The sequence below is a fragment of the Squalius cephalus genome (genome assembly GCF_949319135.1).
Source record: "Squalius cephalus genome assembly, chromosome: 16".
NCBI lineage: Eukaryota > Metazoa > Chordata > Actinopteri > Cypriniformes > Leuciscidae > Squalius > Squalius cephalus.
The window spans coordinates 10,833,441-10,854,031 of record NC_137137.1 but is presented as its reverse complement, the minus strand read 5'-3'; the positions used below and the strand labels follow the sequence as shown (position 1 = coordinate 10,854,031).

Below are 20,591 nucleotides of genomic sequence, written 5' to 3'. Positions count from 1 at the left end.
CAAACAAAACTGAAGTGTTTGGCTGACACAAAACATTTGTGTGTTTAAAAAGTGATTAAATATGCACATAAACATAATAGACATGGAAGACTACCTTGTTGTCCTGCATGTCTCGATTGGCTCCATTCTTCAGTAGCGCCAGAGTGGCTTCTACATTATTGACAGCGGCAGCCCAGTGCAAAGCCGACTTGCCTGTGGATGAGATGAGCATGACAGAATTAAATAGGGCATTTTATTTCCAGAATGTATTTCCTTTTCATTTATCAACTCATTTCTTTACTCTGATCTTACCATGGTCATCCACTGCATTGACGTCTGCATGGCAGTGCACAAGCTCCTCCACCATACCCTCCACTGCCAGTCTGGCTGCGAGGATGAGTGGTGTGGTGCCATCATTCATACGAGCATCAAGATCCGTGGCACGGTTCCGGATGAGAATCTAGAGTAACATGTAACAGTAATGATTGGCATGTGCACACAAATTTTTTTTTTTTTCACAAACCTTGAATATAAACTTACCATCTACATACTACACTAGCTGTGCTAATATATTATTACATAAACAAGGTCATTCAGGAAACAACTACTGTAGGAGTTACAATCAATGACTAAGTAGTTATCAGAATAAACAAAAACATGCCGATCAAACAAACAGCTTCATCACAATATTCTTAAAAAAATGGTGGGTAACAACATTTTAATTGAAAAGAGAGAAAAAAAAGAGATAATTAAAGTAAAAGCAGACTGATCAAAAATGTAATGTTTTCTCATATACATTACAATGAAGCAAATTCCTAAATAAATAATTACTGTTATAAATAGTAATGTTAAAATAAATAATACTGTTTGATCTATTATATCACATATCTATTTATAAAGATATCCCTATTAAAGAGTATAAAATATTTTATTTGTTTTAATAACACTTTTAACAAAATAAATTTTATATTTGTTGTATAGCATAACTATATGTTCCTATGATTATTGATTAATTTCCATTATTTTTCCAGGCATGGAAATCACATTTTGAAAAATTCACTGATATTTCCAGGTTTTCCATGACTGTGGAAACTCTTTAATTCATTATGAAATTAGGCTTAACAGGGCATGTGTGTAGAAGCACATCCCCTTACCTGGAAGACTCCCTGGGCATCTGCTGCCACGGCTGCATGGAGAGGGGTGCGGCCCATGTTATCATGAGCATTGGCATCAGCGCCAGCATCCAACAGTCTCTTGGCAGCATCTGCTCGGGCATATCGTGCAGCGAGGTGAAGTGCTGTCTCTCCGGTGCGATCTGTCTGGGCATTGAGTGACGCACCCTGGCCAATCAAGTCAGTAATGACATTTGTGCCAGGCTCGTCAACGCCACTTTCCTCTTCTTCCTCTCCCAGCATGCTGCCACAATCGGGGCTGCTGCCATTTCGTAGAGATGCCAGCATGAGAGGAGTGAAACCATCTATAAGCGTGAAAGACAATACAGAGTTAGTAAAACTTTTAAAAGGAAAACAAAAGGGCGAAAACCTTCTTTCCTCATCTACCCAGATCGGGAGCAAGAAAGAAACTCAGTCTATTAACCTGGTCCTTTAACATTGACATCCATGCTGTCCATGTCTATGTCCGCCTGAGGGGGAGTGAGTGTGATGTCAGCGGCTTTGTGATGCTGCAGGGTCCACTCTCTCCTGTCCACTCCTCCATCCACTCCGACAGGAAGCAATGGCTTATCTTCCATCTGTGGGGTTTGGGGGATGCATTTAGATGGATCATAAATAAAGAGATCTGTTACTGTGATCTTCAGGGCTGTGGAGACACTGTCTCTTACCCTGGGTTTTTTAGGTAGATGATCCTCCTCTGACCAATGATGGGTAGAACTGCCATCCATCAACCCTCCATCATGTGACTTCTGCATGCTCCTGAGAGAAAGTGGAGGATAGAGAAAAAAGGAATGATTAGAGATGCCACCTGAAATGAACAGATTAACAGAAGCATGTAAAAAGGCTTTAGACTGTTGCTACCTTCAAGGCACCATACGCTCCTTTTGTTGGATTAGCACTAAAGAACATCCTCGCTGCATCCGGAATTCACTATTCCGTACTATATAGTATGTGAAAAACAGTACGCTTACAGAGTAGTAGGCGACAAGTCCCTGGATGACCTACTACTTCCGGCGAGATTCTGAAGTGCGCATTCGATGGACACTTTAGTATCCCATGAGGCCACGGGAGGGGATTTATGAATGGAGGTGAAGCGACGCGACAAGTGACAAGCGACAAAATCTGAATTTCATTCCTACTACCCATATTCATACTATATAGAATGTACTTTTTTAACGGTCGGGAAGTAAGTTCAAATTCAAATGTAGTACCTACTCAGACAGTATGCGATTTTGAATGCATCGCCTGTCTAGTAAATTAAATGAAAGAGAATTTAATATGGAAAGAGTCCATTTAATTGAAAACAATATAATTTAAATACGACTAACAGTAGTGTATAACATGGTTAAGACTGGGTCAGAATGATCGTATTAACGAGATTAATGCACAAGAAAGTAGTTTAGTGGGAAACCTAGGATTTTGTTTGGTTTTCCACTGATAAATAAATAACATACATTTCCTATAATTCTCTGTGGCGGTACAAGAACAATAAAATCCCTAAAGCTTAAGTTACACACTTACATTAGTGCTAAAAAACATATTTGTCAGTAATTGAAAACAAAGGGAGAAATATGGAATTGCAGAACACTGAATAAACACTGTCACATCATAAAAACTTCCAACTTCCCAAGATGACTTGAAGGCAGTAAATCTAAGATCGTAGTGGATTTCAGGCGCACACTTACTTCATGCCAAAATCATCCTGTCCCACTGGCTCTCTCCGCTTACTGTCATTCTTTAGAAAGCCGTCAGGAAGCCATAAAGTCCCATGCTTGCGTTTGCGTTTGGCAGCCAAAACACCCAGCACCAAAATCAGCATGATGATTGCTGCAGCCACAGCAACCAGGTACAGAGCAGTAGGCACTGAGGTCGGTTCAACTTCATCACCTGAGGTCAAAGAGGTTGGTAACAAAGATTACATAGTGAAAAACAGTGAAAACTACAACTGCATTTTGCTGTAGCCCTGTTTTGTCAGTTCACTTACTGCTCACAGAGTAGACGGGATACGATAGCTCCGATGTCAGGTACTCGGCCGCTATGAAGGCCGCAGCCTGGTCTGCACTGGAGATGCAATCTTTTGAGTGCTGAGAACACTGTCGATTGTCAATCTCCAGGTGAACCTTTGATCTAAACCATGGAGACATCCAAAACCATGTTAATTTATAAAAAAAAAAATACAACAACAATAGGGTAAAGACAGTCTTTAAATTTTTGGGCGAGGAACATACCCAATAACCTCTAGCTCTCGTTTTCCACGTTGCTTCATAGCGGCGATACCACTTTGGATTTCACTCTGCTCAGTTCCAAAGTATGGGTACACCATAGGTTTCTTATTCTCATCTAGCTTCAGTCGCAGGTTGGTGTGCAGGAGCCTCCCCAAAGAGCGCAAGAAACCCTTAAGGTCACCCATTAGCTCCTCAGGCTGCAACCGCACCACAATCACCAGTGTGCCATCAGCTAGTTTGGGAGGAGTGTCTGTGGCACAGTCCAGACCATCCCAGCCACATGCTTCTGTGTTGCAGCCCTGGTTACAATGACCATTGGCGTAATGATCTGCACAGTATCTATCGTATCTATAGAGGAATTAGGGTAAATAGAGAGATAGATGGGAGTTAGAAACAATTAGACTCGATTCATCTTTCATTGTGTCACTGTGCAGAGAGTGCAATCAGTAGTACATTAAATAAATGGCAAATGGCAATGGCTCAGACAGTATATAAATAATATACTGTTATATATAAAATCTAATTATGTAATAATCATAATTGTGATTATGTGTTATCATCATATGTGTAAAATTCTGATATATAACATCTCTTTTTGAGAAAAAAAAAATGTTATTCAAGCATTATCTTTTCCCAAAGAAGAGTATGAGTATGAGATTTACACTGGGACACATACTTGCAAGTGCTTGCCGATGTACGATTCTGGCATTCAAAGCTGTCGAAGAGGCAGCCTGCATTGTTGCACTCTGGGTCACAGCGGCCGTTATGGAATAATTTCCAGCAGGGCACTGGTGATAGGCAGTTCTTCCAGGGGTTGTCCCATTGGAGCGTACAGTCACTTCCATCCCACTCGCACTCTGGGTTCTTACATTGCGGGTCACAAACTTTGTCTCCCGCACGCAGTTCACACTCCAAATAAGGGCAGGAAGGTTCATTCATTTGACAGGTCGGCCCACTGAAGCCAGGTGGACACCGGCAGCTGCTGGGATCATCTGACATACAGGTGCCACCGTTGTGACACATGCAGTGTTTTTTTGTAATACTCTCACAGTGCGGTCCAGCAAAACCTGTTTGACAGCGGCACTGCGGGCGACTATTTATCAATACCACACAAGTTCCACCATTCTGACAGCGCAAACTGGCACAGGGGAACATCTCATAATTGCCACAGTTGAAGCCAGTGTAACCCTGAAAGAGCCACAGAGAGGGCATCAGATGTAAAAAATAAACCAAATCATGGCGCTACTTTACAACTAAATGACTGGAGGCTAGTAAGACAGAAACAGTGAGTGAAAAGAGAGAAAAAAATCAGTTAAAAGAGGGAATCAAGAGTTTCACTTCATACCTGATTTATGCAGCCTCAGTCTTTAGTGCAAGCATGAGTAAGGAGAGAACAAGCAGCCATGAGAAAAGGAAACATTTTCACCCAAAGCAAAGCAGAGTCGAGCAAAGCAAATGCAGCCGTTAAAGGTTGTAAGAGAAATGTCAGAAAGCACAGTAAGAGACACAGTTAAAATACCCTCCTCCACCTCTCAGGGATCAGTTTGTGGAAATTAGATAGAGGTTTTATGTATTTACAGAAGTTAGGGAATGCTTCAGTACAATAGAAGTTCATATTGTCTGATATTACAGGTTTTTTTAAATGTAGTCATATTGGCCAATATTGGACATTTAATTGTGCATGCTCATTTTCTCTATTTTTACATTTAGATCGCCTTTGTCATCATCCAACATTTACTTTAAATTAATTTTTAAAAACACTAATAAATTAACAATGTTAACTGTAATTTTTTAGCAAATCTCAAAATGAATGTCCATTTTCATAGTGTACATTATAGTGTTGTCATAACATTTAAAACAATGGTATTAGTATTTTATAATCAGGCATGTGAATAGTTGAAGACAAGAAAGAAGGAAAACCATATTATTAATAACAACAATAAATATGACTATCATTATTATATTATTTTATTTTACAGAACAAAAGTAAAATTATAAAAATTACAATGTTAACATTTATAGTTGCCTTAATTTCTTTGCTTTCAAATATTTCTTCTGCTTAACACAAAGGAAGATATTTTGAAGAATGTCGGTAACCAAACAGTTGATGTACCCCACTGACTTACATAGTAGGAAAAAAAATACTATGGAAGTCAATGGGGTACACCAACTGTTTGGTTACGACATTCTTCAAAATATCTTCCTTTGTGTTCAGCAGAAGAAAGAAATTCATACAGGTTTGAAACTACTTGAGGGTGAGTAAATGATGACAGAATGTTCATTTTTAAGTGAACTATTCCTTTAAATATTCTGTAGTACAGAAGAAAAAAAAAGTTTTATTGCACATGCACACATACACAGTATCGTTCAAAGGTTTAGGGTCAGTAAGATTTCAGTTTCAAATAATCAATATCCCAGATTGCACTGAGAAGTAAGTTTTCTATATAAATTATATGGATAGTGTTTTATTGCATTTTATCATATTAATGCTTATTCACTCTCTCTCTTTTACGCCATGGCTCTTGTCTAAACAATGGAATGTGTGTGGATGGAATTAACCGCTTCTCTTGCCGCTGTCGGCATGGTTTTTCGGGCCAGTTCGAACTGAACGAGTGTGACTCTCATCCATGTAAAAATGGAGCTTTCTACTCATCAAAGAATTCTGAAAATGATTAAGCATTATTATTATTATTATTAAGCATCTAATAATAATAAATGTTTCATCAGCACCAAATCAGCATATTATAATGTTTTCTAAAGGATCATATGACAAAGAAGTAATGGCTGCAGAAAATTCTGCTTTGCCATCACCAGAAAAAATGTCATTTTAAAACATATAGCATAAGAGACAAAAAACATTAAAAAACATTACAGACCCCAAACTTTTTAATGGTAGTGTACATGAATATAAATACTAACACTGCACTTACGGGTTGGCAGGTACAGCTGTATCCATGTACTGAACTCATGTTCATGGCGCATCTGCCGTTGTTATGGCATGGCTTGGACTGGCACAGATCCACCATTAACTCACAGCGTTGCCCTATAGGGAGATGGAGAGCAGAGCACAATAAATTGTAAAAATAAGAAAACTGTTCATTCAAACCACTTTAAAATAGCAAAAATGAAACATTTAATGTATGTCTCTAATGAAACCTCACCAGTATAACCGAGACGACAGCGACACTGATAGTTATTGGTCAGCGGTACACAGTCGATGGTGCCGGATGGGTTGCAAGGTCCAGAACGACACTCATTCACATCTCCCTCACAATGCACTCCAGTGAAACCAGGAGGGCAGGAGCAAGTGTACCGCCCCACACCGTCCACACACTGGCCGCCGTTCTTACAGCGTGGGCCAAACTCTGGGGCGCATTCATCCACGTCCACCTCACACTGCAAACCTGCACAACAGAGAGGAGGTGGTCAGGGGAAATTTGCATATCAGCGTTACATCTGTGCACTAAACATACAGCATTAGAAATCAGTCTTTACCTTTGGTGCCAGGAGGGCACGCACAGGAGAAACGGTTGATCAAATCAATGCAGGTACCTCCATTCCGACAGGGATTTGACTGGCACTCGTCAACATCATATTCACAGTTCACACCCTGATAACCTGCTTTGCACTGATAGAGAAAGAGAGGTTTATAAAGTAGATGTATAGTTTTCTCTATCTATTCTATACTATTTATATATACACCACCGTTTTAATGTTTGGGGTCAGTAAGACATTTTAATGTTTTTGAAAGTCTCTCATGCTCACTAAAGTTGTATTTATTTGATCAAAATACAATGTAGAATGTTTCACAATATTAATGTTTTTAGTTTAAAATGATTGTTTTCTATGTGAAGATATTTTAAAATGTAATTTATTCCTATAGTGGTAAAGCTGAATTTTCAGCATTATTACTCCAGTCTTCAGTGTCACATGACTCTTCAGAAATGCTTCTAATATACTGATTTGGCACTCAAGAAACATTTCTTATTATCAATGTTGAAAAAGTTTATTTTTTGCACATAATATTTTTAAGGGAACCTTATTTTTTCAGGATTCTTTGCCGAATAGAAAGTTATCTGAAATAGAAATCTTTTGTAACATTATAAATGTCTTTATAATGTCACTTTTTTATCAATTTTACGTCCTTGCTGAATAAAATTATTAATTTCTTTCAAAAAACATTTAGTTTACTGACCGCAAACTTTTGAATAATAGCATACATCAATGTTAGTCATCAAGAGAGATCAGTTGTACCTGGCAGTTATATCCACCCTGGTAATCCATACAGGTCCCTCCGTTTCTGCAGGGGCTGGAGAGGCATTCATCCTCCTCCTCCTCACAGTAACTGCCCATATAACCTCTCTGACAAATACACTGGTGTGTGTTGTCTTTGTCCATACACCTTCCTGCATGCTTACAGACCATGTCCACCACCACACCTGGAGCACATCAGAACTTACATTAAGGATTCAAAATACAAAAAAATTACAGTAACAGTGAAATTTGTGAGCTTGAATAACAACAGACTATTGTTTAATGTCTCACCCTTGCTAATGGCAACAGCCTGGCAGGACATGTTTGGGATGTCACAATACAGGCCTGTCCAGCCGTGCTGACAGCTGCATCTCCAATTCATCTCCTTCTGGATGCACGTACCCCCATTCAGACACTTAATCTGACTGCACACGTTCACCATTGACTGCAGAATGAAACAGCCAGAGAAATTAATCTGACAACATAATTGTAGAGCAATCAAATACTGGCAAACCGTGTGTGTTTACAATCTAAGACTGAATGAACAGTTTGTACCTCGCAGGTTTTTCCTTTGTACATCAGTGGGCAGGTGCAGTGGAAGGTCCCCAGGCCATCTATGCAGGTGCCGCCATTTTTACATGGATGAGAGTCACACTCGTTCAGTTCAAACTGGCAGAACTGACCCGAAAAACCATGTCGACAGCGGCAAGAGAAGCGGTTAATTCCATCCACACACGTTCCATTGTTTAGACAAGAGCTATGACGTAAAAGAGAGAGAATGAATAAGCATTGATATGATAAAATGCAATAAAACACTATCCATATAATTTACATAGAAAACTTACGTCTCAGTGCAATCTGGGATATCACGTTCACAGTTGATGCCGTCATATCCAGGCAGGCATTGACATGTGTAGCTGTTCACATAGTCGCTGCAGTGGCCTCCATTCCAGCAGGGATTGCTGGAGCACTCGTCCACCTCCTCCTCACAGCGCTCGCCATAGAAACCAGCTCTGCACTCGCACAAGAACCGCCCAACTTTATCAACACACGTACCACCGTTACGGCATGGATCTGGAGAAGAGAGTGAAAATTAAAGAGATGAATATTAGATTGGTGTTTTCAAATTGGTGTCCAACAGAAAATATGAAAAAGATTTTAGAAGATTTATTTTGATCAAATTAAGATAATATTCGTATTTATTGAATCTGACATTATCTCTGATTTATTCTGCTTGAAACTGGTCATTAGATGAATCACAATTCATTTATTTCATTGACAGCCATCAATCTGTTTGGGAATGACACATACTGGAGCTGCAGTCATCGATGTTGGTCTGGCAGTTGACCCCAGTGTATCCAGGCTGACACTCACAACGGTAGCTACCAACTGTGTTTACACAGTGAGCTCCATTCTGACATGGGCTCTTCTTGCACTCATCTACATCTTCTGTGCACTGGGCTCCTACACACATATACCAGACAGACACTCAGACATTTTGGATAGATTTTCATCTACTAATGGGTATGTCATTTGATCATGGAAAAGGTGTTGCACGTGGTTGTCACAACATCAAAGATATTCTTGAGGAATAAAAGCACACACACAGACTAAAGGCACTTACCTTCCCAGCCGCTGTGGCAAATGCAGGTGTAGCTGGTGTAATCCAGGGATGGCTGACACACCCCTCGTCTCTGACAGGGCTGAGATTGACAGGGGACCAACTTTTCCTCACACTGTCTCCCTGAGAATCGAGCAGTACAGTCAGTTGTGGATACAGTATGGAGTGGTTCTCAAAACAGAACCAAAATATTTATTGTACAAAAGTAATCAAAAATGTCCTTGGAATCAAACATTTATAAAATATAATTAGGGCTGTCAAAATTAACATGTTAACGCATACAATAATTTTTTTCATTATAGGATCACGCTATCATTTATTCAAGTGCTTTTAAACCATTCATGCGTGATAAGATGCAAAAACAGAACTTAAATCTGTACTGGTGCGTTGTCTGTGAATCTCCTGTCTGTGTGACAGACACACACTGATGCGCACAGAAAGCTGCTTCAGACAGCGCGGCGGTAGCATTTAGTTCTCTTTCACGCTTGAATGGACAAAAAACACAAATGTATGCCAAAATGCCCACTTTGTTGAGTATCCTCGTAAGCACAGCCTTAAATGAGTTAAATAAAGTCTTAAATGACCGTAAAGATTTCACAATATTATTGTTTTAACTGTCTTTAAAAAACTTTTTTTTTTTAAATGTTACGGTCATACTTTAGTTTAGGGTCCAATTCTCACTATTAACTAGCTTTTAACTATGAGTTTTGCCTCAAACTCCTAATTACTGCTTATTAATAGTGAGTAGTAAGGTAGTTAAGTTTAGGTAGTGGGTAGGATTAAGGGATGTAGAATATGGTCATGCAGAATAAGGCATTAAAATATGATTTACAAGTACTAATAAACAGTCAATACCCTAGTAATATTCATGCTAATAAGCAACTAGTTAATAGTGAGAATTGGACCCTAAACTAAAGTGTTACCAATTTTACCGACCACAAGCCATTGAACGATAGTGTAAAAAAATTATAATATTAATATCGTTTGGGCGGAAATCTTTTTATCAAGCTAATATAATCAGATAACAAAGTGTCATAAATGTTGCTTCCATAATTCAAATCATGTACAAAAAAAAAATGTTAATGAAAACTGTACACTGTAACTGTAAATGTGTGTGTCACCTGTGTAAGGCAGAGAGCAGTAACAAATGTAGCTGTTGACTCCATCCACACAAGTTCCCTGATTCATACAGGGGTTTGACTCACACTCATTAATGTTTATTTCGCAGTTAAAACCTGAAAAAGACAGGGCAAACCAGGGAGTTGGGGACAGAAATAAACGTCATTGTTACTCTGTTTAGAAAGGTAATGGACCACACGCCTTTACCTGCAAATCCACGGGAACAAAGGCAGGTGTAGCCATTGAGATGGTCATTACAGGTTCCACCATTCTGGCACGGGTTGGACTGACACTCATTCTTCTCTCGCTCACAATTCTTACCCTCCCAACCACGCTCACATGCACAAAGGTACCTACAAATAGATAAGTTAGAGATGAAAAAGACAACTGGCCATAGAAGCATATAGTTTATCCTAATTCACATTATAATGCCTCTTACGGCAATGCTAAAAAGCAGTGTGCATTTGTCATGAATTTAGTGCTTAGAGTTAAAAAAAGTGCATCTCTTTACAGAATATAACAGGAAATGTATTAAGTAGGTTGTGCTACAAAGAATCATTGTCAGTCACATTGACAAAATGGTTTGTAAGTTAAGGCTGTTCCTACCCGTCCTGCTGCTCAATACAGTCTCCGTGGAGGCAGGGCATGGGGCTGCAGTGGTCTGCACCTGAGTGACACAGAGGACCATGAGTCCCAAGTGGACACAAACACTGAAACCCGTTCACCTTGTCCACACACGTCCCTCCATTCAGACACGGGCTCGAACTGCACTCGTTGATCTCCTCAGTGCATCGTTCTCCTAAGCCAGAGAGGAGAAAGAGTCATTATTGAATAATTACTGTTCGAATACATTAATTCTTTTGACCTTTTATAAAAAAAATTCACAAAAATCTAATCTTTCATTGAAGTAAAACAATTATAAATAGAGGTAAAATCTCATTATGAAATAAAATATTAAATTAAATACACATTGGCCAAAATTAATGGCACCCTTTTATTCAATACTTTTATGCAACCTCCTTTTGCCAAGAGAACAGCTCTGAGTATTCTCCTATAATGCCTGATGAGGTTGAACACCTGACAACATTAAAGATCCAGCAGTATATTTAATCGTACACATGAATTGAAAAACTGAATATGCTGGAGTTTGTTTTTGAATGAGTAGGGGATTTTCTTTTAACTTAGTTAGATTTTTTTTAGGGGGATTTCTAACCCCAAGACTCAACAACTTTCTGCAATTCCAGCTGGGATCCTTGGAGAGTCTTTGTCTACTTGAACTATCCTCGCTGTGCATTAAGACAACATTGACACACAACCTCTTCCATGCAGATTCATAACATTTCCTGTTGATTTCTTAATTATATCTGATTATTTCTGAACTTCTTAATTATTGCTCTGATGGTGGAAATGGGAATTTTCAATGCTTTAGCTATTTTCTTACATACACTTTCTATTTTGTGAAGCTCAACAATTTTTTGCTGCACATCAGAACTATATTCTTTGGTTTTACTTGTTGTGATGAATGATTAAGGGAATTTGGCCTTTGTGTTTCCTTATATTTATACTCCTGTGAAACATGAAGTCATGGCTGGATAATGTCATGTAAATATGAAAGGAATATACTTAAGATATATTTATCTTACAATAATTACTAGGGCTACCAATAATTGTGGCCAAAGTGTATTAGAGAAAAACATTTATTTCATAATATGATTTCCCCCCTCCCCAAAATGTATTAGTTTTACTTTAAGGCAAGGTCCGATTTTTGTGTGTATATTTTGAATGTATGATCAAAAGGATAAACAATGCATATTTATTTTCATAGCCTTCTTTGATTATATTTACCAAGGTTCCCATTAATTCTGAGCATGGCTGTATTTTTGAGCCCAGAATGTGAACAAAGTGAAGCTAGCAAATAAAATCAAAATCTCCCAGAATTGCTCATATTGGGCCTCATTCTGAATATGTGTAAATCCATTTTTGCATAAACTGTTGTGTTAAAGGTAAAGCAATCATTTATATAATTGATATGGTTTATATAATGATGTACATGTTCTATTTACACTGAACTTTCTGTTCATGATTAATAAATGAAACCCATTTGCATGTGTGTATTTATGTATGTCCGTGAACAAACCTGTGTATCCAGGTTCGCACACACATTTGTACTCGTTGATTCCATCCTCACAGGTCCCGTGCTGGCAGGGATTACTGGCACAGTCATCTTGGTTAATCTCACAGTTCACGCCTATGACAAATGATAAAATAATCAAAGGAAATGTAGGCAGGTAAATAAAATGGAACCAGTTTATACAGCAGCCTTTGAACAGTTTCTAAAAAGTATGTATGGTTTATGAGGAAAGAAATGTGTACAATGACATGGGTATTACAAAGTAAACATGGTTTACAAGGACACTTCCTGTGAATAGAGGAATGGGATAGAATATACAGTTTGTACAGTATAAAAACCTTTACACCTATGAAGAGTCCCCGTAAACAACATATACAGGTATGAGTGTGTGTGTGTGTGTGTGTGTGTGTGTGTGTGTGTGTGTGTGTGTGTGTGTGTGTGTGTGGTGAGAGAGAAATTGTCCATCAGAGGGGTTTAGTGAGCTTTGTGTTGTCTGTCAGACAGTGTTACTGAGGAAAACAGGATTTTTCTTACTCTATTTAAATAAAAGAGTGCACTATGTAGACATACTTTAACAACGCAGACACCCAGACCACTTACAGAAATGAAATAAAAATGGTTCAATAATTTATAATTGAAGCCAGAGGCTTGAGCAAATTAAAATATGACCACTTAAATTCACATATCACATACTTTACATAGACATTAGCCAATCAAAACAGAGGTCAAGCAGACACCTCAAAGGTACAGTGACAAAAATCTGCCTCTGTAACTGTGAAGGGTGGATAATGGTCAAGATAAACTAAATTAAGACTAGATTTTGGTAAAAGAAAATTTTCTGTCATCATAATGAGACGTTAATAAAAATTAAAATGCTGCAAATGTATAGTATATGGCCCTTTAAAGAGTCTGTAAATGTAAAGATGTGCGAGACCCACCTGAGGTGCCCGGCTGGCAGTTGCATTGGTACATGTTGACCAGGTCAACACAGCGTCCTCTGTTTTGGCAGGGGTCACTCTGGCACTCGCGTATCTGCTCACTGCAGATGGGGCCCATGTAACCTGGGTGGCACTTGCAGATGTAGGTAGCAATTCCATCTTCGCAATCGCCATGGTGACAGGGTTCAGGTTCACAGTCGTTAATGTTTTCCCTACACAATGGCCCTGTGAAACCTAAAGAGAACAGCATACAAGACAAGGAATTAGTACAATAAGCTCAGATCTGTGAGAACACAGAACTAATAACTTACAATGAATAACACTATGCAGTGTTGAATTTAACTATGCAGTTTAGTTATTCATTTATATATATAAATAACGTTAATTGGAAAATTGTGTTGTTAATGCTTTTGTCTATCCTTCCCCTTTTTGGTCACAGTGTAGGATGGAGATTTTTTTAAAAGAGTTATCGTTACCTTCAGCACATTCACACTCATAGCCGTTAGGACGGTCGAGACACTTGGCTCCATTATGGCACGGCGTGCTGGCACACTCATCAATGTCAACTTGACACATTTCCCCAGTGAAACCTGTGGTCAAATTCAAATTCTCACATTCAATATCATGTTAAAGAACAGTACCCAGCCCAGCATATATTAAGGGGTTTCCACACATACAACTCTGTGCAGCAACAAAGCGACAGGAAGTACATCATTTTTACTGAGATTTGGTGATATTAAATGACATGAGCGACTGTTGGCCATGCAACATATCTGAGTTGCAACAAAGTTTATGTAAATAATAATACCATATTATTAGAAGTTCATGTTACTTCTTACATGTTATTACATACATGCCGATTTTATTTATTGCAGAAATCTGTTTTTCATTTTGTTCATGCTATGAATAATTTTGCACTGCTGCCATTTAGAAGCAAACTTTTCCCCTCTAGAATAATAAAAAAAAAAAACCTTGTCAAAATTAGATCTTACATCTTGTTTATACTAGTAATAAGAGCCACTAGAGGGCCTCAGTAAACTTCCAAGAGGGTCACAGGATGATCTAAATTGATTCAATTAAATTATATTATTCATATAATATAAATAATATTATTAACATATTAAAATAATAAAATAAGACACCCTATCATTCAAACATTTGGTGTAGGTAATATTTTTTGTGTTTTTTCTGTTATAATGTTCATTCGGTCACACTTTAGTTTAGGGTCCAATTCTAAAGTGTTACCGTTCATTCTTATGTTCATTTGATCAAAAATACAGTAAAACAGTAATATTGTGATATTACAATTTAAATTTGTGACATATTACAATGTAAAATAACTGTTTTCTATTTTAATCTATGTTTTAGCATTTAATTTAATCCTGTGGTGGCAAAGTTGATTTTTCAACAGCCAAAAAGTTGTGCTGCTTAATATTTAGCAGTGTAAATAATATTGTTGATAAATTATCTAACTGATTTAAAATGGCAAAACAAATATGCAATCATGATGTAAGCTGAAATCATATTTCTTTTAATACTTCCCCCCCCCCCCCTCTATAACTATTGTTTCTTTGAAGAACATGCAGTTCTTGAAACTTCTGGAATCACATAAATGAATCATGGATAATTTATTTAACTACATCGACACTCCTAGTTTCCTGTTAATAAAAAAAAAGTTGGAAGCTTTGTCATAATTACAGTAGAAAAACCTCATAAATCTTGGTGGCCTTCAAATATTGTGCTTGACAACGTGGGCTAAAAAGTTCAATGCATGTTGTACTCACCTTGAGGACACTCGCAGACGAAACGGCTGACCTGGTCTAGACATCTACCGTTATTGAGACAAGGCGAGCTGGCACACTCATTAATGTCAATCTCACAGTACAATCCATCAAAGCCTATGGGAGAAAACACACGCACACACAGTCACCAGATGAATATGAGGACATGGAGCCAAAACAGTGTCAACATGCACCTGATTACAGTGTGTGTGAGTCTGTGCGCAAGTACCTGGCATACAGATGCAGGTGTAACCTCCTATCTGGTCCAAGCAGGTGGCATCATTCTGGCAGGGGTTGGAGCCACATTCGTTGATGTCCTGCTCACAGCGTGGGCCGGTGTAACCTGGAGCGCAATTACAGCTGAACGAGCCCTCTGTGTTCTTACATGAGCCACCATGCTCACATGGGTTTGGCCCTGATGGATCAAAAAATAAAGTCAAATAGAGAAAGTTTAAGCAAGATATAAAAATGCCCAAAACACTGTGATGTGTGTATGAAGGGAAAATGATGAGAAATAAAGACATACAAAGAAACACAGACAGACAGAGAAAAGGAGAGTTGTAAGAACTTCCTGCAGACTGTCTCACCAATGACACACTCGTCGATATCCTCTGCACACGTGCTGCCCTTGTACCCCGAGGGGCAGTTACAGTTGAACTTGCCATTGACGGGGTTCGTGTCGCATTGAGCTCCCATTTTGCAAGGGTTACTGGTGCAGGCATCATCAATGTGACAAAGCAAACCTTGAGAATGGAAACAATCGCTTTGGTTACTACAACTGATTTGAGATGTTTTTAGTGTACACTATTTTACATTACATCACATCATTACATTACATCACAGGTCATTTTTAGGCTGTGTGGTTGTATTTACTGACCGGTCTTGCCGGGAGGGCAGCTGCAAACGAATGAAGCCACGCGGTCAATGCAAGTGGAGCCGGTGGTGCAGGGCTCAGCTGCACAGTCATCAATGTTTTCAGAGCAGTCAGGGCCGCTCCAGCCATTCACACATACACAGTTGTAGCCATTGCGTGTGTTACTGCATGTGCCTCCGTTCTGACAGGTGTTGGGCTGCAGTCTGCATTCATCCACGTCATCGGTGCAAAATTGACCTGGAAACAAAAAGGTCACAATTTCAATAGGACATTTTAAAGGAGGTTTGACCAAAGGTTCTGGCAAACATTGGAAATTATGAGTGTATTAATGTTTCCTTAAACTGATTCAAATAAACAATTTCAGATTGTCAATTTTTGCAATGAATCTGTGAATAAACATGAATCAGATTTTTTGAATCATTAAAAAAAGGTTTAGTGGAAAAGTGAACTAGAGGGAACAAACATGCATAAAAACACACAAACAGAATATAAAGCTATTTCTATACCAGTCCATTCAGGTGGGCACTGGCAGTTGTAGGTGTTCACTCCATCCATGCATGTAGCTCCATTCTGACAACGGTGATTTGGACAATCATCAATGTTCACCTCACAGTTTGTTCCATTAAAGCCTGAACAGGAAAATCAGAGAGAAAATTTCCTCAACAACTCACTCTCAATCCCAGGTATCGGTAACACAAAGGTGCTCTGTCTCGCTTTGGCATTATTAAACATAATTACTCAACTTTAAAGCACGAACAGACATTTCTCACGGCTCTTGTTCTCTGCCTGAGGTGAGAGAAGAGTTTTGGCCTGTTGATTTGTTTTGCCAGCATGGCTCTCTTGAAATGCTAAACTGATCATTTAAAGTAACTCTGTGTGTTGTAATCCCAAACAAATACAGATGCAACCAGCATCTGATTCAATAAAGAAACATGTCATGACATGTCATGTTTCTGACATGTTTCTGTGCAAAATTCAGATCAGTTTTTTTTATCCAAGCAAAAAAAAAAAAAAAAAAAAAAAAAAAAAAATTGTATATAGTATAGTATATTTCCATATTATTTAATAATTCCTGAAGTAATTTAATCCAGTTGATTGCTTCTCGACAATCATTAGTAAGAAAGCTTGACTGTAACTAGTAACTAAATTTAACAGTAACTTAGCTTAGCTAAAGGTGTCTAGTTGTGAAGTGACTGGAACTCCTATTTCCTATGCAATGACATTTTGCATTTTTCTAACAGAATGCTTGAAAATCAGTTTGTAGTTTTAATCGGTTTATCGCCTACTTTACCACTGCTGTGGTAAAATCTCATCAGACATTGGTCAAAGCTGGCTCAGCTCCAAGTGGATCATTTTTTTGCTATGATCAAAATAGCTATATATTTCCTCTTCAAGGGAACAAACCTGGCAGACAGTGGCATACATAAGTCGTGTCCGTCATCTGTCGACAGGTTCCACCATTGAGGCAGGGGGATGGAAAGCAAGGCACATAAACGGTCTCGCAGTGGGGGCCGGTAAAGCCGGGTTGGCAGTTACATCGATATGACCCTGGGGTGTTCAGACACATGCCTTCATTCTTGCACAGAGATGGGGAGATGGCACACTCATCTGTGTCATTGAGACAACGGGCGCCATGGTAACCAGGAGGACAGGAACAAGAGAATTCGCGGTTGGGCAGAGCATGGCAGGTACCACCGTTGGCACATGGGCTAGACAGACATGTGTCCTCTTGCTCACAATGCTGACCTAAGGAGAAAATGTCACCGTAGAACAAAAACAACAACAAAGTCATCAATATGTGAGGGTGTATTTATCCTGTACTTAAAATAGTTTGTTTTTTTTAAGAAAAGAAAAGATAAGATCTAGTGAGCTGCCATTTTTGAATGTTCAAATCCTACAAAGCCCCAAAATGCTGTCTAGATACACAACCAGGGTCTCAGTGAGATAAAGAAAGAGAAACAGAAGCAAGAGAGAGTTCTGACCTGTCCATCCGCGGGCACACGCGCATTGGTACTGGTCGTTAGGGAGAAGCGAGCACTTCCCCCCATTGGTGCAAGGGTTGTTGGGGTAGCAGGTGGAGTTTTTCTGGATCTCGCAACGCTGGCCCGCGAAGCCCAGAGGACAATCACAGCTTGGGCTCCCGGGTACGCCGGCCACGCTCACGGTGCACCCTCCTCCATTCAGACAATATCCCACGTAACAAGGGTCCTTGTGCTGACAGTACTCGCCTAAAAAACCAGGAGCACACCTGAAACACACAGAAACAGGGCACAAATATTATTCAGGGTCTGTAAGAGAATAATTAATGTTCTAATTCAAACATTTTGATATGAGTAATGCAACATAATAGGAAACACAGTATTGCATACTGTTGTCTGCATGGTGTAAAAATCTAGCTCAAGAATCATGCCTTATCAAGATGCATCAATTGCAACTTAAAAATAATTATAATTATAATTGAAGCATTTAAAACACATAAGAAATATGCACATAAGAAACAAAATGCTGGCATTTGCATAAATGTTACTAAAAAACCAATAGAGCCTTTTGAAGGCTCGTGGCAAGAAAAACAATTATTGCAGATTTGCATTGAGTTCAGTGTTTGCATTTTGATGCAGTTATACAACCTGAGTTTGTGCAAATGAGACATGGTATCTAGGCTAAAATTTTACTATGAGTGTAATCCTGAACCTAATCCAATATATAAATATACTGTGTGTGTGTATGTATATATATACTATATATATATATATATATATACTATATATATATATATATATATATATATATATATAAAAAATTCTCTGCATAACTCTTTTAGACACAAAAATGTAGCAGTGTAGGAGCACAATAAAGCCAATAAAGTTTGTTAAAGACAATATGATATCAAATGCAGATGCTGTTTCTAGTTGTTTTTGAGATGCCACATGGGATGTGATGCCACAACGAGGACAGAATGAGGGCAATAGTAGATGTTAACCCATACAGAATGAGTTTCATGTCATTTGTCACGAGACAGTGTGACACATTTCTCCTCCGCCTCCTCACTGCAGTTCTCCCAAGATTTCAGCACATGACCAGTGCTCACACAGAGGAAATTACATGATTGCAAAATACGATTGAGGGGAAAAAAACATTGTCTGCCCTTCAGTCTCTTTCTCTCTATCCATTCAACCCCCACCCCTCCCTCTCTCCCTCTCTCCCTCTCTCCCTCTCTCTCTCTCTCTCTCTCTCTCGCTCTCTCTCTTTAGATCTTACTAAAGTTTAACTGTTATGGTCCAGCGAAGTCATACCTATACTTCCCAAAAAGAGAGTTTGATTGAGAGAGAGAGAGAGAGAGAGATAGGGCAAATAAAGAAAAGTGAAAAATATTATAATTTAATATTAACCTTAAATCAACTCAGTTGGAATGCTGTGTAAAGTGTTTCTGTGTTTGACACACTACAGCCTGCTGTCATGCAGGTGTCGGCCTCCCAGAGGACGGTCAGGTAACACAGATGAGGGATAAAAGAAGCCTCTTTGACAGTGTGTGTGTGTGTGTGTGTGTGTGTGTGTGTGTGTGTGTGTGTGTGTGTGCTCTGAGTAAGAATACACCCACGGCGACCCTATGGTCACAAGATCACAGCGGTGCTGACACTCAAACAACAACAAACACACTTAAACCCGGCGCAAGCAAACAGCCTGGACTCAGGGGAACAGGCCTCTTTCAGAAAGTTGTGTCACTTTATACTATTCAAAGACATGAAGGGATTTTCGCTTTGTCCCTTTGTCTCCACTTTGATTTCACAACAAAAAGCTTGTTCAGACTAGGGATGTGCGCAACGACTAATTTCGTAAACGTTTAAATGGAAATTTTGAAACCGACTAGTCGAATAGCATAACCCTCACCCTCCCCTCTGTCCACCATAGACATTCTGTATGCGATCAATTTGAAATAGACTACTTAATCTATGAACAGTCAAATCCCATATTTAATGCCACTAAAAACAGGTCAGATACATGTGATGTGCTTGCCTTCCATTATCATTGTATATTAAACGTTCACTTAAGCAAAGTTAGCCATTATAGACATATTTATTCAAATCAACTGAATCAATAGGCAGCACCAAACCAGATAGTATATCAAACCTATAAACAAGCTTAATTGTTATATGCTAGTTTGACCTGACATAAAAGAAAACGGAAAAGTTTTGTGTAGGCTTTAAAATACTCCATCGCCATGCTCATCTTCCAAATGGACATTTTTCTGAACCTGCCGCGGGAAAAGAGAAAACAAACGCATGCAAAATTTGAGGTAAAGTAAAATTATTTTGTTTTCCGCTCCAGATTTACACTTTTAAAAATAATATAATTGTAACATTAACATGACAGCAATTTAAACATAGCTTTTGTAAAATATAAAGCAAAATATTAAATGAGAAAAAAAAGGTAAACGACTAGTATTTCCAAGTCTACTAGCAGCAACAGTATCGCTTAATCGACTAGTCGAATCTCGCA

At 38.7% G+C, this 20,591-nt stretch overlaps 1 protein-coding gene across 2 annotated transcripts in view; it reads right to left on the bottom strand.

Annotated features, from left to right (window-relative positions):
- Window positions 1-20,591, bottom strand: part of notch2 (notch receptor 2) — a 53,891-nt gene that overhangs the window by 3,507 nt on the left and 29,793 nt on the right. The window contains exons 3-33 of one of the 2 annotated variants that reach the window (XM_079897456.1): window positions 18,077-18,342; window positions 17,499-17,840; window positions 16,601-16,723; window positions 16,098-16,331; window positions 15,808-15,963; window positions 15,450-15,635; window positions 15,224-15,337; window positions 13,916-14,029; window positions 13,440-13,673; window positions 12,508-12,618; window positions 10,977-11,169; window positions 10,578-10,723; window positions 10,373-10,486; window positions 9,255-9,374; window positions 8,942-9,094; window positions 8,476-8,704; window positions 8,186-8,387; window positions 7,922-8,075; window positions 7,631-7,815; window positions 6,872-7,004; window positions 6,538-6,780; window positions 6,307-6,419; window positions 4,053-4,564; window positions 3,380-3,724; window positions 3,136-3,278; window positions 2,837-3,038; window positions 1,820-1,910; window positions 1,576-1,729; window positions 1,134-1,456; window positions 292-439; window positions 95-192 (exon numbers count right to left, since the gene is read on the bottom strand). In XM_079897456.1, coding sequence (XP_079753582.1) covers window positions 95-192; window positions 292-439; window positions 1,134-1,456; window positions 1,576-1,729; window positions 1,820-1,910; window positions 2,837-3,038; window positions 3,136-3,278; window positions 3,380-3,724; window positions 4,053-4,564; window positions 6,307-6,419; window positions 6,538-6,780; window positions 6,872-7,004; window positions 7,631-7,815; window positions 7,922-8,075; window positions 8,186-8,387; window positions 8,476-8,704; window positions 8,942-9,094; window positions 9,255-9,374; window positions 10,373-10,486; window positions 10,578-10,723; window positions 10,977-11,169; window positions 12,508-12,618; window positions 13,440-13,673; window positions 13,916-14,029; window positions 15,224-15,337; window positions 15,450-15,635; window positions 15,808-15,963; window positions 16,098-16,331; window positions 16,601-16,723; window positions 17,499-17,840; window positions 18,077-18,342 — 5,881 coding nt within the window. The remainder of the gene's footprint in view (window positions 1-94; window positions 193-291; window positions 440-1,133; window positions 1,457-1,575; window positions 1,730-1,819; window positions 1,911-2,836; window positions 3,039-3,135; window positions 3,279-3,379; window positions 3,725-4,052; window positions 4,565-6,306; window positions 6,420-6,537; window positions 6,781-6,871; window positions 7,005-7,630; window positions 7,816-7,921; window positions 8,076-8,185; window positions 8,388-8,475; window positions 8,705-8,941; window positions 9,095-9,254; window positions 9,375-10,372; window positions 10,487-10,577; window positions 10,724-10,976; window positions 11,170-12,507; window positions 12,619-13,439; window positions 13,674-13,915; window positions 14,030-15,223; window positions 15,338-15,449; window positions 15,636-15,807; window positions 15,964-16,097; window positions 16,332-16,600; window positions 16,724-17,498; window positions 17,841-18,076; window positions 18,343-20,591) is intronic. The other variant, XM_079897457.1, reaches the window with a different exon arrangement.